The 15,387-nt window shown below is 44.0% G+C and overlaps 1 protein-coding gene across 1 annotated transcript in view; it reads left to right on the top strand.

Annotated features, from left to right (window-relative positions):
• The first annotated feature begins 6,477 nt into the window (after window positions 1-6,477).
• Window positions 6,478-15,387, top strand: part of LOC126237044 (transmembrane protein 164) — a 183,590-nt gene continuing 174,680 nt past the window's right edge. The window contains exon 1 of the mRNA XM_049946805.1: window positions 6,478-6,823. Within this exon, the coding sequence (XP_049802762.1) occupies window positions 6,506-6,823 (318 nt within the window). The 5' untranslated portion in view covers window positions 6,478-6,505. The remainder of the gene's footprint in view (window positions 6,824-15,387) is intronic.

A 15,387-nucleotide genomic window follows, 5' to 3' on the forward strand; every position in this document is an offset into this window, starting at 1 on the left:
ATAGATGTTAAGTCCCATAGTGCTCAGAGCCATTTGAACCATTTTTTTTTTGCCGTATGACTATAGAATCTCCTAGTTTTTGTTACTTCTCTGTTGTTGTTTTTTAGTTTCTTCTCATTGTGAGTTTTTGCGAATAAATATTTTTTCGTTAACACATTACACCGGACGGCTATGCAATTATGTGTTGTAGGCAAGTCGCCTACATAATTGGTGACCTCCGATTAAGGAACTTTAAGCCTTTCGTTAGCTACGTCGGACATTAACTGCAAAAGCAATGAACGACGACGACAAACGATACGGTTCGATAACGGAAGAAAATCAAAGGCTTCAGAATGAGATAGAAACTTTACAGTTGCATATTTCGAAAGATATGAACTTCAAGCATATACCGGACCAAAGGAATGACGTTGGTTCAACAACCATGGCACACACCAGCAAAGCAACATCATCAGAAACTGAGACTACTGCAGCACAACCACAGCAAGTAACAGCAATGGAACTACCCACTGGTTTCAACGCTTCACCAACTCAACGGTTGCAATTACGAGCGCCCCCATTTATGCCTTCTCAGCCACACACATGGTTCGCGGTAATCGAAAATATATTTCTACAACAAAGAATAGTCAGTGATCACAAGAAGTTCACCTTGGTGATATGTAATTTGGACCATCAGACCTTGGCTTTGATATCTGACGTTATAGTGAACCCGCCTGCAGAAGGAGCATACTGTATTCTAAAAGAAGAATTAATTTCTCGGTGTGTGAAGTCAGTCGACATCAGAGTCAAACACGTAATGTACCAAGAGAAACGGGGAGATAGGTCCCCATCAGATTACTGGCGTCGTTTATGCAGCCTGGTAGATAGTTCGACAGTCTCTGATAGACTGTTACTCCACGTATGGCAACAACAGCTACCAACGCAAGTAAGAACTACACTAGCTATATACGACGAAAGATCAGTTGACAAACTGCTGCTCGCTGCAGACAGAATCTACGAGACTCACGAGCCTACTGCAACAGTCGCAATGACGTCGACAGATGCCACGTACGATAACTACCATTACCATTACTGACGCTATAACAGTAAACTGTGCCGCGGTCGCAACGCGACAAACAACAAAAAGTTCAAACGAAATTAGAGATTTAAAAACTGCAATAGAGGATTTGCGAACGCAGCTACGCATGCTACAGCGACCACAAGTTATCTTTAAGCGCAAGAGAGACCGGGTTGGGCGTGAAATACGAAGTCAACAAGAGGACGAGTGTAAGGTGCGTTGGTACCATAAACGTTTTGGGAGAGATGCTACTAGATGTACATAACCGTGCGCTTATTCAGACAGCCAAGGTATGTACAGAAATAGTGCAGTGTTTTCATGTCAGTGACAGCAATCGTCAATACATATGTCTCCTGCTTCGAAAAGATTGTATGTATCAGACGTACTTACGGGTACAAGGTTTTTGGTGGATACCAGGTCAGACATTAGTTCGCTTCCTGTCAGCCATGCACCACACAACGAAAACGACATACAGTCACGTTTGAAGGCAGTGAATAACTCGGTGATTAACACATACGGATGTAAAGTGTGCAAGATTGATGTGGGTTTTTCCAAACAGTTTACCTGGTCTTTTGTGATAGCTGGTATATCAGAACCGGGCACTGATTTTCTGGCACATTTCGAGTTGGCGGTCGACTTACAAGGAAAACGTTTGTTAAATCTGACAGACAACAGTGCAATATCAAGCACTAAAGGGTATACAACTTGTTAGAACCTACAGGCGATTGGCAACTCTGTAGCCGAAGAGCTACATGACGAAGTGAAGAATCGGAGATGTTCTGACAGACAGTCAAAAGAAGTTAAACATAGCATGGTTCACTATATTCGTACCACGCCAGGACAACCAGTTTCACAACTAGCACGTAGAATCGCACAAAAGAGATTGACAGAAACAAAGGCGATATTCGAGGAAATGTTACAGTCGGGAATAATTCGCCGGTCAGACAGTCCGTGGTCTTCACTCTTCACCCCTACACTTAGTACGTAAGAAAGATGGATCATGGAGACCATGTGGGGATTGCCGAGCATTAAACTCCAAGAAGCATTCCAGATAGATACCCACTACCTAATACACTCCTGGAAATGGAAAAAAGAACACATTGACACCGGTGTGTCAGACCCACCATACTTGCTCCGGACACTGCGAGAGGGCTGTACAAGCAATGATCACACGCACGGCACAGCGGACACACCAGGAACCGCGGTGTTGGCCGTCGAATGGCGCTAGCTGCGCAGCATTTGTGCACCGCCGCCGTCAGTGTCAGCCAGTTTGCCGTGGCATACGGAGCTCCATCGCAGTCTTTAACACTGGTAGCATGCCGCGACAGCGTGGACGTGAACCGTATGTGCAGTTGACGGACATTGAGCGAGGGCGTATAGTGGGCATGCGGGAGGCCGGGTGGACGTACCGCCGTATTGCTCAACACGTGGGGCATGAGGTCTCCACAGTACATCGATGTTGTCGCCAGTGGTCGGCGGAAGGTGCACCTGCCCGTCGACCTGGGACCGGACCGCAGCGATGCACGGATGCACGGCAAGACCGTAGGATCCTACGCAGTGCCGTAGGGGACCGCACCGCCACTTCCCAGCAAATTAGGGACACTGTTGCTCCTGGGGTATTGGCGAGGACCATTCGCAACCGTCTCCATGAAGCTGGGCTACGGTCCCGCACACCGTTAGGCTGTCTTCCACTCACGCCCCAACATCGTGCAGCCCGCCTCCAGTGGTGTCGCGACAGGCGTGAATGGAGGGACGAATGGAGACGTGTCGTCTTCAGCGATGAGAGTCGCTTCTGCCTTGGTGCCAATGATGGTCGTATGCGTGTTTGGCGCTGTGCAGGTGAGCGCCACAATCAGGACTGCATACGACCGAGGCACACAGGGCCAACACCCGGCATCATGGTGTGGGGAGCGATCTCCTACACTGGCCGTACACCACTGGTGATCGTCGAGGGGACACTGAATAGTGCACGGTACATCCAATCCGTCATCGAACCCATCGTTCTACCATTCCTAGACCGGCAAGGGAACTTGCTGTTCCAACAGGACAATGCACGTCCGCATGTATCCCGTGCCACCCAACGTGCTCTAGAAGGTGTAAGTCAACTACCCTGGCCAGCAAGGTCTCCGGATCTGTCCCCCATTGAGCATGTTTGGGACTGGATGAAGCTTCGTCTCACGCGGTCTGCACGTCCAGCACGAACGCTGGTCCAACTGAGGCGCCAGGTGGAAATGGCATGGCAAGCCGTACCACAGGACTACATCCAGTATCTCTACGATCGTCTCCATGGGAGAATAGCAGCCTGCATTGTTGCGAAAGGTGGATATACACTGTACTAGTGCCGACATTGTGCATGCTCTGTTGCCTGTGTCTATGTGCCTGTGGTTCTGTCAGTGTGATCATGTGCTGTATCTGACCCCAGGAATGTGTCAATAAAGTTTCCCCTTCCTGGGACAATGAATTCACGGTGTTCTTATTTCAATTTCCAGGAGTGTATACAGGACTTCACATGTGCTTTGGCCGGCGCGAAAATTTTTAGCGTCCTCAATTGCAAGAAAGCATAATACCAGATACCGGTGGCTCCAACTGAGCAGCACTCAGCAATAGGGGCGGCGCTGCACCAGCGTGTAGAAGGACAATGGCAACCACTACGGTTTTTCTCTAAAAAGTTACAGACTGCACAACAGAAGTGGAGCGCGCATGACAGAGAATTGTTCGCGATCTACAAAGCAATTCGATACTTCCACTCACAAATAGAGGCTAGACCAGTGACTGTGTTTACAGACCACAAACCCATAATATCGGCTTTTAAAAACACCAGTGATAAGTGTTCACCAAGACTGTTCCGTTATATTGAGTTCATAAGTCAGTTCACGACAGATATACGCCATTTAAGAAGCGCATAAAATTTAGTGGCTGACTATTTTTCACGTATTTGCGGGATTTCAGAAATTATAGACTATGATAAACTTGCAGTGGAACAGACCAAGGATGCAGAGCTACGACAGCTGTTAAACGACCCGTCTACAGGTCTGAAGTTCGAGCAAATTCTGGTGCCTAACTCCAAGCTGAAGCTGTGGTGCGACTTTTCTCAAGGCAGACCAAGACCATTCATTTCAGAAATATTGCGCAAGACGGAATTCGACAGTGTCCACACACTATCGCACCCAGGAGCCAACGCTACAATCAAGCTGCTGACAGACTGCTATGTGTGGCCTTCTATGAAAAGAGACATGCGCCTTCTGTACGTTCCTGCATTCCTTGTCAACAAAGCAAAGTAGGACGACATGTGCGTGCTGATATTGGAGATTTTCAAGGTACCTCTGCTAGATTCGCACACGTTCACGTGGACCTGGTTGGACTTCTCCCACAGTCAGAGGGTTACAGATATTTGTTTACAGACATAGATAGGTGCACAAGATGGGCAGAAGCAACTCCAATAGTCGATATTTCAGCCGAAACTGCTGCGAAGACGTTTCTGTGTATGTGGGTTGCCCGTTTTGGATGCCCCCTTCATGTCACAACTGAACAGGGACGTCAGTTCGAATCTACGTTGTTCCTCGAGCTATCCAAAATGCGCCGTTTCCAAGGCCACCACACGACTACCTATCACCCTGCCAGTAATGGTATGGTCGAACGATGGCACAGAACACTCAAAGCAGCATTGATGTGTCATCAAGAGAGCTGGACGGAAGCATTACCATTAGTGTTGTTAGGCCTGCAGACAGCTCACAAACCCGATATTGGTGCATCAGTTGCCGAGATGGTTTACAGCGAGCCGCTACGGATTCCTGCAGATTATTTAGTACCAACCTCACTACCTGGATCAGAGGGCCTCACACACTGGGTGCAGCAGCTAAAACGTCACTGCACAAATATACATTGCCCACCACCTTCTCGCCATGGCAACCGTAAGGTGTTTGTACACAAAGACTTATACGATTGCTATCACGTTATGTTGCGGACAGACTCAGTCAAATCGCCTTTACAACCACCATATACGGGTCCATTTCAGGTGCTGAGTAGAAATAAGCATACCGTGGACATAATGTACAATGGCGTCCGGACAAAGGTATCGATTGAATGTGTCAAGCCAGCATGGGTTTTATCCTCTCCAACCTCTGACACCCCGCCTGTGCAACAACACATGATGGACGCAGAGCATACCGAAACACCGCTCAGTACATCATCCGAGACAGGTGAATCACCACCACAAACAACAACGTCACCACCACCGAGACACCCGAGGCACACCAGAGCTGGACATCGAATAAAATTTAAGTATCAAGATATCCCTGGGGCTCCGCACTTTAGGGGGGGGGGGGGGGCTGGGTGGTAGTGATATTTTTCTTGTCTGGTGCAAAGTGATATCAAAAGTGCGAGAGAGTTTTTTTCTGGTCAAGTGTTGTTTTTTTATCTTTGCCGTAAGACTATAGAGTCTCCTAGTTTTTGTTACTTCTCTGTTGTTTTTTTTTTAGTTTCTTCTCATTGTGAGTTTTGCGAATAAATATTTTTTCGTTAACACATTATACCGGACGGCTATGCAATTATTTGTTGTAGGCAAGTCGACTACAAATCCTATCCTTCACTGTGCGTCTACGGATACTCTGCTGGCGATTCCAACAATATAATTATTCTTAACCATATTATTCTTTCAATCATCTTACTATTTTTATAATTATGTTAGTGGTGTTCAGCGTGTATCGGCTGTTGTTTTCTAAATCACTGTATGTATAAACTTGTATGTAGTATATCAAACCTGACTTACACTATATCGTTTGTACAAACTGTATATCTATCACGATTTACAGGATGAATAAAGAAATATTGGTAACCCCTTCCATTATTCTTATTGCTCGTTTTTAATTTTAAAATATTATTTTACAAAACTTGCATTTCCTCAGAACATCACAGCATACAATACAGGATACGCATATGCGCTTAGGAAGCACATAGTAGGCTACAGTTTCCAGAATCATCGCTCTCTCAGCAATCTTTATAAATATCTGTATATACTCAACCTTTTTTTCAATAGTTCAGCACGTTTTTCCCATCTTAAATGATTATCTAACCAAATCCATTACATGTCCTGTTCAATGGCATAGCTCCCTAATTTGCAGGGTTATTGTTTCAGGACTTTAGTTTCATTGTATGTAAACCATATTCTGCAGTCAGAGATGCAAATACTAATACAGATATCGTCAGCTGTAAAAGGGCTCCGATGCAGCTTTTAATAAAAATGCTAACATCATTTGCTAACAATACTGACTCAGCTGCTGACAAATTGTATTATTTTGCTGAACATCAGAAGATTCGAAGTCGATGGCGAGCAATTTTTCCTCCGGTTGCTCATATCTGTGGCTCAAAGACGTCACGGGTATGTTGATAGTAGTAGCAGAAAGTTGTGTTGTCAGATAGCCGGTGACCCGGTGTCTATCGGCAGACGGAGAAATGTTTGAGTGGGTGGCAGACGGCGTTGACATTTCTGTGTTGAGCTACGGCGGGCCAGAATGCATCGCCTTCTTGTCACCACGAATGAAATTATTGGATACATTGTGGGCTTTTGGAATAGCTTGTTTCTTGATTAATAAGGGTTACAGAAATATTAGTTTACCTGATAAATCAGTCTACGAAAGAAATGATCGTGGAGGGAAACGTCTATTGCTCATTATGGTTTGTCTTATATGGGGTATAGAAATAGGATTTAAATTTGCCACGCGGACGATGATCTACTTGCTGAATCCGTGCCACGTTACTACAGCCGCTCAGGTAATATACAAGTAGAGAGCTTAGACATATAGTGAGATAGAAATCGTCAACAATATCATTTTAATGCTGTTAATTACTCCATATGATTGAATATTTAAATCGTTGGAATAATTGGAAAATAAACAACTGTCCTTCTGTTATGCAAGTCATCCCAATAGAACAAGTTACAGACCTGTTGTTTTTTACTTGAGAAAATGCATGCAGAAATAGCTGTTGACAGGCCAAGGCAAATGTCGGCTAAAGTTCCCCACATGAGTGTAATAGGAAGGAAAGATTGTTGTTATGTAGTGAGTGTGCGTGCAAATGAATCCTCACTTTTCTCATGATGCGTGTGGAATTGAAGGAAATCTGTGTGATCGAACTTGTTAACGGCGCCTCAGCTCATAGCGACCCTTTTCCATGTTCTTCGTACTGTTACAGACAGATTGCAGAACTTTGTTGCTTTACTGTGTTGGCAAGAAAGTTGTGTTTTTATGATGACAGTATGCACTACAACGCAGTGTTGCTGTATTTTTCTTTGTATCATTGTTTTGGCTGCTGATGTCTGCTTGCTGTAATTTCATTTTTCATTCTGGCTTGCTACTGACTAATCTTCTTGTCACTGAATTATGTATTCAGGAGATATGCTGTTGCTCTTCCATATCATCATGACCCTTTTTGTGTAAGTATTTCAGAGATACCGGAGTATGACATCCTTTAACAGGCCTATACTGTTTCCAAAAATAGTCTTATTTCAAATATTCCACATATATTCTATTTAAAATATGGGTATCAACACATCTGGATTAATAACTACTCTTTCCTAAAAGTTTGGCTTCTATACAGACTCTCTCTGTGGAGACTACATTCCTCCCAGCAACATCTTTGTTGAACTTTTTTAATTTTATTGGCCGTTTTCTTCTGATATACTAATTTCTGACCGCTGTTGTTTAACAGTGGGTTTCAGTGTGAAGACTGTACCAATACGTCACTGTGTGTGTGCATATTTTTTTTATATATATGTATAAATATTATTCTTAAGTGAGCCAACAAAACGTGGATGATTATTTTTTCTGTTATTTGTTATTGGTTTACACTATTCCCACATGTCTAGTTTTTGTGGTTTTCCTTTTCAGAATTTGAGAAGAGCAGTTACTGAGCATATAAATCACAGTGAAAATTTGACCAGCCATGTCTTAAACTCACTGACAGTTTTCAGGTAATTACATCCTAATTTTAATGTGAGTTTTTCTTCTATTTCTGTTGCTGATTGTCAGAAGTGTGGAAATATACCACATTCAAGCATAATATCCTTTGTTTCGACAATATAATTTCTGGTATGCGTAATTTGATGTGCCCATTGATGATACCCATTGTAACTTGTCACTTGTAGATGCTTTAAAGTGGGCCCACTTTGATCTTATGCTTTCTTCTACTGAATGAACAACCTCTTTGATTAGTAATGGATTTACTTCCACTTTCAGTATACAAGGATTCATAGACTTTTGGCTGATGGCATTTATGAAGAGCACTCGCTCTACAGATGTACAACTCATGCAAACCAAAGAATGTTGTAACACTTTGACCTATTAGGCCTACATGTAAAATACTCAAAAGAAATGCTCACGGGTGCCAGAAACTGTCAAAAAGAGCTCAGAGTACAGCAGCTTTGCATGGCATTGTGTTTTTGGAAGTCTCCCAAAAGGTATATACATCTTGCCAAAAATACCAGCCATGTAACTAGAAGCATTTTTGAGCCGTGTTTTGCTACTATTGTAGTATTTAATTATGAGAAAGGTATTCCATAAATTTCTCAACCTGTAGGGTATATAGTTCCATTCTTCTGTATCATGATGAATGGTTGTTGCCAAAATTTTGGGTAACTTTTTTTGTGGAAAGCACGCAACACACTACTTTGGCCCACATATGTTTGGTGGTATTTGTACCATGGTATTCAATAGGTAAGACTAATAAATGCTCCTTATTTTCTTTGAATCACAGTGAAGTGTATGAGAGCATTATCATGGTTATACAGTAAATGTTTATTTCGAAACTGTTGCTACATTGGGGGAAGGGGGGGGGACTTTTTGTAAAATGTTTTCATAAACACCTGTGGGCCATCATACTGGCTGCACCAGATTTTCTGCTGCCACATTTCAGTAAATATTATTTGCTATCCATCCACTATGTCCCGTGTCTTCCATCTGGATGCCAGATTGTGTGTAATACTCACTGTTTAGTTATATGCGACCATATCTCAGCAGTGTGTTTGTCACACCTGAATATGCTACTGAGTTGCACCAATGAAATATTCACAGATTTTGCAATGGTATCAGATGTTTTGCTCAATAACTATTTTTACATTATTTGTATTAAAGTATCCGTTGCTGTTTCAACCCATTTGGCAGTGCATCAGGAAAACAGCATGAGATGTGCTGTCTTGCTTTGTTGTGTTGTATGTAATGTTCACAACAGGCAGTATTGCATCCCAGTATCCTTGTTCGACATTTGTGTACATCATGAGCCTATTGGCCAATGTACTAATGAAATGTTCCTTGAGACTATTTTTCTGCAGGTGGTAGCCATTTGCCATCCTGTGAACAATATTTCATTGTGAAATTGCATCTGATGCTAGTTCTGACTGAAACAATTTTCCACAAGTGGAGATCATTACAAGTAGTGCTCCATACTACTTCAAAACTATGTCTTCTACAAGAAACCTTGCAATTTCGGGACCCTCAGCAGTCATTAAGACATTGATGACAGTATACTGTGTGAGATACTATCATTTATCCCCAGGAGGTTAATTCCAAAGCAATCACTACCAGGTGATTTGAGGGTAACTAAGGCATGTGCTTGCATTGTTAGCATTCACTGCAATGGGATATATAATGTCTGATAGATCGGTAGGGACTTGGAGAGTGATAGAGCTTTCTTATTTTATCAAGGATCTTCAGAAATACTAGATGGCATGATATCAGAGTATTGTGAAAATACCTCAGTGAGGCTGGTCATAAATGAGCTGGCATGATGAGTGAGCCACCATTTCAGTCCCGTTGTGTGTAATTCCTTCCAAATAATGTCGTGCCCATTAATCTTACTTTGCCTTTGGCAGCTTCTTCCTTCTCTAAGGCCTCTGTGATGTTCAGTAATGCCGGATCTTCCCATCATTCAGCTGTGGTGATGTCTGGGTTATAACTGTTGTTGTAATTTTCCTCCATTGGATTCTGTGAAAGGTGGTTTGCCTCTCGTGTTTGCACCTATTTTTGTATACTACGTTGGTGACATACTAAATGGTGATCAGTTACTGCAATGAATGGGGAGCCATATAAATAGGATTGGAACCTGCATGGCTGCTTTACTCTGCTAAAGGACTTGGAGAGCACTCCAGAGATGTAAGCAATCTTTCTGGGTTTGCGGTGGAAACGCATATATCTCATAACCAATAGCACAATTACCCAAAATTCAGTAGCATAAGTGTATAGTTCCATCTAAGCATTCTTGTCAAAAAGTACCAGGACCGATGAAGATGTCTGGGCCTCCATAAGGATACAGAAAGATATGTCTAACTTCTGACCCCAAGAAAATTTGGCATTTCCCTGCAGCAATCCCCGTAACGGCCATGCGTTGCATCTGAAATCTTTTATGAACTGCCTGTAGTAAGAGCATTTCCCAAGGAAACCTCTTGCATCATTACTCTGCTGAGAAGATGAAAATCAGTTATGGCTCTATTTTTTTCTAGATCCGGGTGGAATCAGTTTCTGTTAGCTAGATACCTCAAGATTTTAATTTCTTGGGGGGCAAGGAGGCACTTTCTCAGCTTCAGGTGAAGATGTGCATCATGTGTATGTTTAAACGCAGTTGTGCAGTGGCACAAACATTCTTCAGATTTCACCCAAAACCCATTTCATATGTCAAAGCTGGTTGTTTACCAGGCATTCAAATGTGGTTTGAGCATTGTAAAGATCAAACAGCGTAACATAGAACTTTTGTCAGCCTCATAAATCTTGATCAGTCAGTAGCCAAACTACATATGCATAGTGGGCAGCTACTTCACTTACATCAGACAGCCCAAGAATTTGTGGCAAGGGGTATACACCCTTTTGCTGATTTTTGTTCAGCTACGAGTAGTTGGTGCAGAAACTCCATGTGCCACCTTTTGTCTTCATGAGGACCAGAGGAGAGCTCCAAGGACAGCTAAATAATGCTTTCTGCAGCATTTTCGCCACTCCATTCTGAATCATTTGTTGTTCTGCTAGAGACATACTCTATGAACTCTTACTTGATGAGAGTACAGGGGTGACCCCTGTGTTGAAATGGTATTTTATTTTGGGTTATTTGGTCTGCCTTGTCTGAACTTGAATGTGTCTGAAAATTGATGCAGGTGGGCCAGTATTTGTTGATGTTCCTAGGTAAAGCAGGTGTCTATTGATGTCTGAATACTAAGAGTCCTCCAGAGCATAGTTTGTAATTGTGCATCAGTGTCACTAAGCTGACCTTCCTGAACTGGTTGGGTTGTCCTTATTCAGGTGCCCTCAGGAATGAGTTGTGAATGTTCATGGCAATTGGTGATCTAAAGCTGTTCTTGTGTTGGCTATGCTCAACACTAGCATATAAGTTTCCTTTGTGAAACAGAGTACATTTTTGCACTTCACTTTACCTTCACAGTTGCACTTAAAATAGGACCTATTGATTAGAACTTGTCTTGTTGATGAAGGTTGAATAATTATGTTTTTGTTTGTAGACAGTCACTCAGAGCAGTCACTATTGTGTGAACTTGTTGCAGTAACCTTATCAATCTGGTTGCCATCTTCTGTCCGCTAGGGAGCTTGCAACACTTTTGTGAATACTTGCATGGCAAGGATAGGGTCCCTAGCCATTGCAGTACTCTTACCTTTCCTGTTCTGCAATTGTACTCTTAAGTTATTTCTTTTCCTGAGCTTGTCTGTAAGATGACATCTTTGTTGACAACATGACTTATGTAATAGACATTGCTAATAGTTGCTTACCTTTTTCTTAGATATTCTTTTCCTAATTCATTTTGACTAACTCGTATCTGGTTTCTACTTCTAGGTTTGACCTCCATTCTTTCAAAATTTTTCAGTGGTATAGGCTTTGTGGGGTAGATAGTGCAAAGTGGCACATGTCTACCCACTGTGAAATGATATTGTAAGTACCTTTCGTCTGAGATGATCAAATTAGGCACCTGAAATCCAACTGTAACCCATCAGTTGATCAGTTGTAGAGGGGGGGGGGGGGGGGTAGTACCTACACAGTTGTAGTCCCTCTCCCCTTACATTGCAGGGAGAGCACTGTTGTTGCGAGGGCTGAAAATTTCCTTTATATGCCCCCAGAGTAGGTGCCTGTCAAGTCTGGGGCACAAAGATCCAGGCACCAGTTACCATTTTAGGCAGCCCTTGGTATGACTTCGTAGTGCCCATTGGGAAAGCACCTGCTTGGAGTGGCCAGCAACATGCCAGATGACCTGCTGATGGATGCAAGAACACAGCAGGTCTCACTGAAGAAATTAAAAGAAAGATATGGCCCCAAGACTTTCCCTGACCATTCCATGGGAGGAAAGCAGATTCATAAGAAATCAAAAGAAACACTGTCCATAGTACATAGTGTGAACCTAAAACCAAAATGAAGGTGCCCACTTTTGTGATTATAAACATGATGAGCATAGGGCCCCAAGCAATTGCAGTACTTCTTCCTTTCTTGTGCTGCAATCTTACTCTTTGACTGTATCTTTTCTCAGACATGGTCTCTAAGACAAGTTCCCTGCTGGGAACTTTGCTTGCTCATAGGTCATAAATTTAGGCATATCCCCTTTTTTGACACCACATATTTGGGCTAACTTATATTTGGTCCCTTGCATCTAGTTTTGATCTCCTCCCTGAATTTTTTTTAAAATAAAGTACAAGCTGTCTGGGGAAGGTTGCCCAAAGCCCAACCAGTCCATGTGGGAGTTTTGTCAGGTCCCTTGACTACACTGGGTATGTGCTGTTGATACTTGAGTTGTTATTTAACTGTGCATGCTGAGGGATAGGTGTGTGTCTGTTAGGTGGTAGCTTCCGTTCCTACAGCAGAGCCCACCGTTTTGTTTGTGAGTTGACACGGATTCTAGCAAAAAGCAACTTATTTTGATTTTTTTGGTGTGCTTTTCAGTTTAAATTCATAAATTTTGTGTGAGTTGTGTATTTATCAGGCACAGTTCCACATTTTAATAACTGTCGATTGTATTGTTAAGACTTCTGCACCACTTGTTAGCAGCAGACACAGTGGCTGCGCCAAAGACTGTGATGGCGTGGAGTTTTACAATTATTTATTGAACTTTCTTTACAATTTCTCCCTCGGCGTTGCTGCCTAGCCCTGCGGATCCCTCTGCCTTGCTGCTGCTGTGTAGATTCTCTGACAATGCGCGCAACGCGCGCTGCTTATCTCACTCGGGAGCCTCAGGCCACCAGTGCTCCGCTGAAGCCAGGATGCCCTGTGGTTGAGATGAACTCAGCGCCCCAGTATGGCACGCCCACAGAGCCACGTCGCCGTGAGGTCAGCTGCTGACACCTGCTGCACTGGCGGCTGGGAAGCAATCAGTCGCGATGTCCACAAGGTCCCATCATGGACGGACCACGCGCCATGGGGCCGGGTTGCCGTGAAGTCTGGGCGTCAGTCCCCGGCGGAACCTGTGATCGAGACCGCACTGTGGCCAGTCCTGCTGGAAGTTCTTGCTGTAGTTAGTCAGCCATGGTGCCGACTGAACTCGGGCCGACCTCCAGAGCTGAAGTTGACATTTGGCGGCGAACGGATGACTTCTCCGAGCTGGAACAGACTTCCGGAATCAACACCTACAAAGATTGAACATTCGGACACGGACCATGTCTGTCCTGAGATCCGAACTGCTTCCTAATGGCTTCTGTCTGTTGCTGCCTGCGCTCCACTATTTATATCCGGCAGGAGAACGTTTTTTACCCTCGGTGGTAGCTTTTTGTTATTACTCCCGCAGTATATTGCAGCGTAACTTAGCGTGCTGGCCTCACTTCCCTTTACTCAGCACTCTCCAGGCTTCGCTCGGCGCTCGGTCTGTGTGCGTCCTTGCATCAGCCTGCTGGTAGACTGCTGCTGTCAGTAAGGCTATCTGTGCCTGCCTACTTTGCAACGCCTCGGTCGCTGGCGTGCCTCTGTTTTGCCACTCTCCACTGCGTGAAGCAGTGCTTACTACATGTGGCCGCAACAGTATGTTTTCACTGGTTTAATATGGATAGTGACTGTGATTCCTGTATTCAGGGGCATCACTGGGGGTGGGGGGAGGCTGGACATGGGAATCCAAAGGATGTCCAGCATGTCCCCCATGCCACCCCGATCGATCTATTGCTGTGGTTATTGCCCACACTAAGGCTGACCTCTCACTCTCGTTCGAGTGGGACATTGTTTCAAAGTGTGGCTGGCAACAAAAGATCCGGGGAACTGATCAAAGGGCCTCCCCCGTTCATCTGATGAACAAGTTTCAGGCACTATCTATATTTGATACAGACCAGGAGCGAAATGCTCTGCAAGATCTGATCAGTCACAGAGGGTGGGATTATTGGTAGTGGAGAACTCCAATGTTAGGCATATATGGGAATAAGGCTGCCAAGGAGGAGACGTAGTCTGGTGTGCACACTGTGTGCATTTGGGGAGGAGTCATCCCAGTTGTGGAACGGGTGCTACCAGATTCCATGAAGAGCACAGGGTGCAGCTAATGTCAGGTGGTGCCTCATGTTGTTGCTAATGTGTGTCACTCTGGATTGGAAGAGATTTTCTCTGGTTTCAGGCAGCTGTCAGAAGTGGGAAAGTTAGCCAGTCTAGCTTGTAAAATGAAGGCAGAGCTCACCTTCTTTAACACCGTCGGCAGGACTGGCTGTTGACCTTTGATGCAGGGCAGGGTAGAGGGTCTGAATCAGAGGCCGAGAGGGTTCTGCAACCATGTAGGCTGCAGATCCCTCGATTTGCGTCATTAGGGTAGTGAGTTTTCGCGTCCTGCTTAATAGGTCAGGGGACCGTTACAAACAGGAAGTGACTACATGGGTAGTGGGGTCTGTGTAGAGTGAAATAGTTAGTTTTTCAGGTTAGGCGTTCTTGAGAAATTTCGGAAATGCATCAGTCTGAAAGTGTGCAGGGCATACACAGGATGAGGTTAGACTGAGCAACACTTGGTGCCATAATTGTCAATTGTCATAGCTGTGTTGGGAAAGTGCCAGATCTCCAAATGCTAATAGAAAGTACTGAAGCTCAAATCACTATAGGTAATGAAAGCTGGCTAAAGCTGGAGATGAGTTCAGCTGGAGTTTTTATTTAGAACGTAACAGTGTTTATAAAGGGTAGATTAAATACATTTGGTGGTGAATTGTTTATTGCTGTTAGTAGTAGTTCATTTTGTAGTGAAATGGAAATATGTAATTCCTGTAGGTTAGTGTAGCTAGGGGCTACACTTGACAACCAGAATAAATTAATAATTGGTTCTTTTACTCCCCTCCCCCCCCCCCCCCCCCCTTGCTCCCCAGCAGCTCCCATGATACTGTTGTTGGGCAGTTCAAAGTAAACTT

The sequence above is a fragment of the Schistocerca nitens genome, chromosome 2 (genome assembly GCF_023898315.1).
Source record: "Schistocerca nitens isolate TAMUIC-IGC-003100 chromosome 2, iqSchNite1.1, whole genome shotgun sequence".
Taxonomy (NCBI): Eukaryota; Metazoa; Arthropoda; class Insecta; order Orthoptera; family Acrididae; genus Schistocerca; species Schistocerca nitens.